The 5353-nt window shown below is 42.4% G+C and overlaps 1 protein-coding gene across 1 annotated transcript; it reads right to left on the reverse strand.

Moving 5' to 3' along the window:
* Positions 1–3183: 3183 nt before the first annotated feature.
* Positions 3184–3816, reverse strand: LOC145049395 (uncharacterized). The gene has a single exon (XM_078997811.1). It carries the CDS (start codon positions 3814–3816, stop codon positions 3184–3186), a length of 633 nt encoding a protein of 210 aa, XP_078853937.1.
* Between the last annotated feature and the right edge of the window lie 1537 nt (positions 3817–5353).

Below are 5353 nucleotides of genomic sequence, written 5' to 3' on the forward strand. Positions count from 1 at the left end.
GGCAGGAGGTAACTCCCGGTATTGGGCCTAAGGAGTACACGGAGACGGACTATGAGTTTGGTGATACTGATGAGGTCATGGAGGAAGACAGGGACACTGATGAAGTCCCCAGCGAACCTCCTACCACAAAGGTAAGTCAGGACCACCCCGTACCACTGAGGAACCCCATTGATAGGACTCTCTCCTTGGAAGAGGAGGTTGCCACTATTAGGTAACAACTATTAGCAGTAGAAGCCCTAGCTGTGCAGGCAGAGTATGAAAGGGACAAGGTCATCAAGGAGATGACTGAGATGGCTAATCTTTTGGCACAACATTTTGGCATATGATTTCATCACTCCCTGACACATCTCATCATGATTAGGATCAGTTGTATCCCCTACTATCATTGTGTTTCTTTTATGTATGATACTTTGTGTACTATCGACCTTATGTTTAAGTGATTACACTACTCATAAGGTCATCATGATGTCGGATCATATATTTTCCTATGTATTGTATGCCTTATATAAGAAAATTTTCATGTACTCAAAAGATAATCATTATTGAAAATGGCTATATATTTTATCATGATGTTGTTATCTGCTATATGTACTAGTAGTTTTTTCTACATGTTGATTGTATGCATTCACTCACTTATACACAACCGAATCACTAACACTGAGCTATAACCAAGAAATCTTGAAACTAAATACATTGTATATTCAACATGTTTCCATTCCATGACATAAAGACGCCTCAAAGACCAAACCGCAGAAACAACACGACACTGACGCCACCTGAGATAAAATCAGCTGCATTCCAAGCGGTTGTGTCAGATGCGGTCACTGCAGCACTAGCGCAGATTCACAACGGAAACAACGGTGCAAGTAACGGGCAAGGAGCCAGAAGCACAAATCAGGGAACAAACCAAGGGTCCACAAGAACCTGTACCTACAAAGACTTCACAAACACAAAGCCTCGAACCTTCAACAGGACGGGAGGCATAATAACCCTGAAAAGATGGATAGAAAAGGTGGAATCAATGTTTGAGATCTGCGGATGTCCTGAGGAGTGCAAGGTCAAGTTGGCGGCATGCACATTCATCAATCAAGCTCTCTCTTGGTGGAATGGTCACGTAGAGGCCATGACACTCCCATTGGCGAACGCTATGCTATGGGAGGAGCTTAAGGAAATTTTGTTGGTCGAGTACTGTCCAAGGGTAGAAATTAAGAAAATGCAACAAGAGTTGTGGAACCTCACAGTTCAAAACTCTGACATCGATGCTTACGTATCAAGGTTTAGTGCGCTGTCTCTCTTGTGTCCAGGAATGATCACATCTGAAGGGAAGAAGATTGAAAGGTTTATTTAGGGGTTGACCACGCCAATCCAAGGGAATGTGATAGCAGCAAACCCAACCACGTATGACAGTGCAAAGAGACTCGCCAAGAAACTATATGACCATGGCAACAAAAAGGGTGCCAAAGCAGGGGAGGCGAAAGTTAAAAAGGAAGGTTATAACAAGAAGAGTTTGAGCAACCAGCAAAAGGGGAGACAAAACACAGAATCATCAAAGTAGCAATAGAGAGTGGTTTTCCATATTGCTACTCAAGCTACCACAACACCACATGCTCCCGCCTCATCCACACCAAATTGTCACGGGATGACTCTCTTAGACTACTTCATACCGTGTGCCACATAGTGCTTCTCCGACTAAGTCAGGCTAACTTTGACGATCTAGATGTACTAACGAACTTAGGAAACAAGAGTTACGACAAGGGACACTTCAATAAATCTTCTATTATATAACTCAACTTCTTTGCAAGGCAACTTCTTGATGGTTTGGAAAAATGAGTCCTCCCCCTATTTATAGGAACCTTACACCTCCTCAAATGGAAGTTTCTAGGTCCTGATCATTCATGACTAATCTAGACTCTTCCTGTTTTATACATAGATTTTACAAGACTGTAGAATATGGTAGACTTATATACGATGCTCTAGAAATCTCTTAGTCGTCCCGACATTATCCAAATCATTTTTGTATGATCTAGCATGTTCTAGATCCTTCTAAAGTCTTTCGGGTCATTCTAGCTTCATCTAGCGTCCTCTTGATTATTCCGGATTGTTCTCCTTTGTTCCATGGACATTTACAATATTCTAGCATCTTCCAGGGTCTCATAGAGCATTCCTGATCTCTTCGGAGACTTCTCGGGTATACTTGATTGTTTCGGAGTTCTCTAGACGATTGTAGAAATTTCTAGAAACTTGGTCCGTGACACCCTCCCCCACTTAAACCCTTGACGTCCTCATCAAGTCTTCTATACATACGTCTCGATCTTGTCACAGGGCTACTTCGTGTCTTTTCGTTTTCTCCAAAGTATCTCTTCGAGTAAGGCGTGCTTTTACTTCTTGAGGTACTTTGAATCATATTTCTTCTCTCAGCCTCTTAGAACCTTGAGTAACTCTTCATGTGGGATATGGATCCCTGTTCCTTCAAACGTGCCTCGCTTATTCGAACTTCCCCTTTTGGCTTCATATTCTTCTTGATTATATTGCTCTGGTCATAACACATCTTCATAGTTGAAAGGGATTGAGCTTTTGTCTTTCTTCTTTCCAAGGGAATTATATGGATAGTTAATCCCTTGGTTATACGCAGGGTGTTGTCTCTTTCGAATCACCAAGGACATACCATATCCAGGAAATCGATTCCTAGTACCATGCGATAGTCGTCCATCGGAACCACTATCAAGTCGATGGTCCTTTCCCATTCTGCAATCTTCATGGGTATTCCACGAGAAACTCCGAGGATCGGATTAGATGGAGAGTTGACAACCTTCAACCGACCTAACTCCTTTGTATAATGAATACCCAACTTCCTTGCTTCTTCCTCTGCGATGAAACTATGTGTTGCTCCAGAATCTACTAGCGCCTTTGTGTTCCTTGCATTCACTTTAACTTCGACGAACATGAGACTCCCTCCTTTATTTTCTTCCTTCTTAGAAGATTTTATCTCATCTTTCGATATTGAGTTCAGAAAACGCATTGAGCTTATTTGTGATTCGTCTTCTTCTTCTTGCAAAACCATCGCATAGAAAGTCTTTTTCTTCGGACAGTCTCGGATCAAGTGAGGACCATCACACAAGTAGCACTTGATCTCCTTTCGCTCTTCTCTTCGGTTTCTTCCTTCGATTTCTTTTCCTTTCGTAATCAAAGGTTGGGGTGTGTTTTTTTTGGTTCCGGTTCCGTCATAGTTTGTTCTCCCCCACTCTTCTTCTTAACCGTGCTTTCTTTTCGAAATTCCATTAGATCTTCTGCCACGACAATAGCTTCGTCAATGTCTTTGATATTTCTCCTCTTGAGCTTGTTGTAGGCCCAAGATTGTAGTCCATCCATGAAATAGAAAAGTTTGTCCTTCTCCTGCATGTCGGGTAACTCTAGCCTCAAGCTCGTGAACTTGACTATATAGTCTCGGATGGATCCCGTATGCTTTAGCCCACGAAGTTTCTTCATCGCTATATCTTCATCATTATGTGGGCAAAATTGTCTCTTGAGTTGCCTCTTGAATTCTTCCCATGTGTCTATGGTATATAATCCTTTTTCAATATCACCGTGCTTCCTTCGCCACCATAGAGCTGCACTCTCGCATAGATAAAGTACGGCTGTATCTACCTTCGTCTTGTCGTCCTTCACTTGACTAGCATTGAAGTAGCATTCCATCGACCAAAATAATTCGTCAAGTTCTTTGGGGTCGCGTTTACCTCCATACTTCAATGGTTTGGGTGCTTCTGTGTGCGAAAACGTTCTTGCAATGGTCCTTCCAGTGATTGCTGCCTTGCACATGTTTAGTTCGGCATGTAATGCGTCTACCTTCTCACGGAACTCACTCTGCAGGGTGTTGATAAGTCCACAGACTTCTTCCTTGACGACACCGATGGTCTCCTTCAATCCATCGCTCGTGTCACTTATCTCAGCAACGAATTGATCGACAGTATCCTTCCATTCAAGGATCTCACCGACGTTAATCTCTGTCCTTGTAAGCTTGTTTTCTAAGCTTGCCAAGGCATCTACTGATTGATCCCTCTTTTTGGACTTCCTTCCTTTCTCCTCGACGACAGGGGGAATGTTGAATACTTCACTTGCTGCTTCCATCGTAATGGTCTCTTGCTTGCTCGAACCTTGCTCTGATACCACGTGTCACGGGATGACTCTTTTAGACTAGTCAATACCGTGTGCCACTTAGTGCTTCTCCGACTAAGTCAGGCTAACTTCGACGATCTAGATGTACTAACGAACTTAGGAAGCAAGAGTTACAACAAGGGACACTTCAATAAAGCTTCTATTATATAACTCAACTTCTTTACAAGGCAACTTCTTGATGGTTTGGACAAATGAGTCCTCCCCCTATTTATAGGAACCTTACACGTCCTTAAATGGAAGTTTCTAGGTCCTGATCATTCATGACTAATCTAGACTCTTCCTCTTTTATACATAGATTTTACAAGACTCTAGAATATGGTAAACTTTTATACGATTCTCTAGAAATCTCTAAGTTCTCCCGACATTATCCAAATCATTCTTGTATGATCTAGCGTGTTCTAGATCCTTCCAAAGTCTTCCGGGTCGTTCTAGCTTCGTCTAGCATCCTCTTGATTATTTCGGATCGTTCTCCTTTGTTCCACAGACATATACAATATTCTAGCATCTTCCAGGGTCTCGTAGAGCATTACTGATCTCTTCAGAGACTTCTCGAGTATACTTGATTGTTCCAGAGTTCTCTAGACAATTGTAGAATTTTCTAGAAACTAGGTCCGTGACAAAATGGTCCTAAACAATACTCAGTGACCCTACCTAAGTGCAGCAAATGAAATTTCCACCACCACAGATAATACAGGGAGATGCATTGCACAAGCTGCAACCGAAAGGGTCACAATGCAAGATACTGTAGAACTCATCCACAACAGAACCAACAGTCGAACAACAACAACAACAACAACAACAACAATCGCAACAACAACAACAACAATGATGATGATGGAGCCAGTTACACCTACTATGGGTGTAACATCTGGATTCCCAGCTATATTATTCTAATATTTTATTTTTGGAATTTGTGAAGGAACTCGATGAGTTAATGCTTAGACTCGCCGAGTAGGGTCGCGGATTATCATCCGGGTTCGCGACTGGACCCGGCGAGTCCATTAGCAGACTCGGTGAGTCCGCGCTGTTTAATGAAACCCTAATCCCCTGGGGTTGGAGCCTATTTAAGGGCACTCATAGTCCCCCATTGCGGCTACCAGTCTCTTGAGAGCACCCTAAGTGAGCTAGATCATTTGGGAGGAAAGAGAAGCCATATTTGATCTTTCTATCTTTGGTTTAG

This window comes from Lactuca serriola, chromosome 5 (assembly GCF_051521515.1).
Source record: "Lactuca serriola cultivar US96UC23 chromosome 5, Lser_US96UC23_V15, whole genome shotgun sequence".
Lineage (NCBI taxonomy): Eukaryota > Viridiplantae > Streptophyta > Magnoliopsida > Asterales > Asteraceae > Lactuca > Lactuca serriola.

Coding starts and splice junctions, on each gene's coding strand:
- LOC145049395 (XM_078997811.1), bottom strand. CDS start 3,816: ATGTGCAAGGCAGCAATCACTGGAAGGACCATTGCAAGAACGTTTTCG.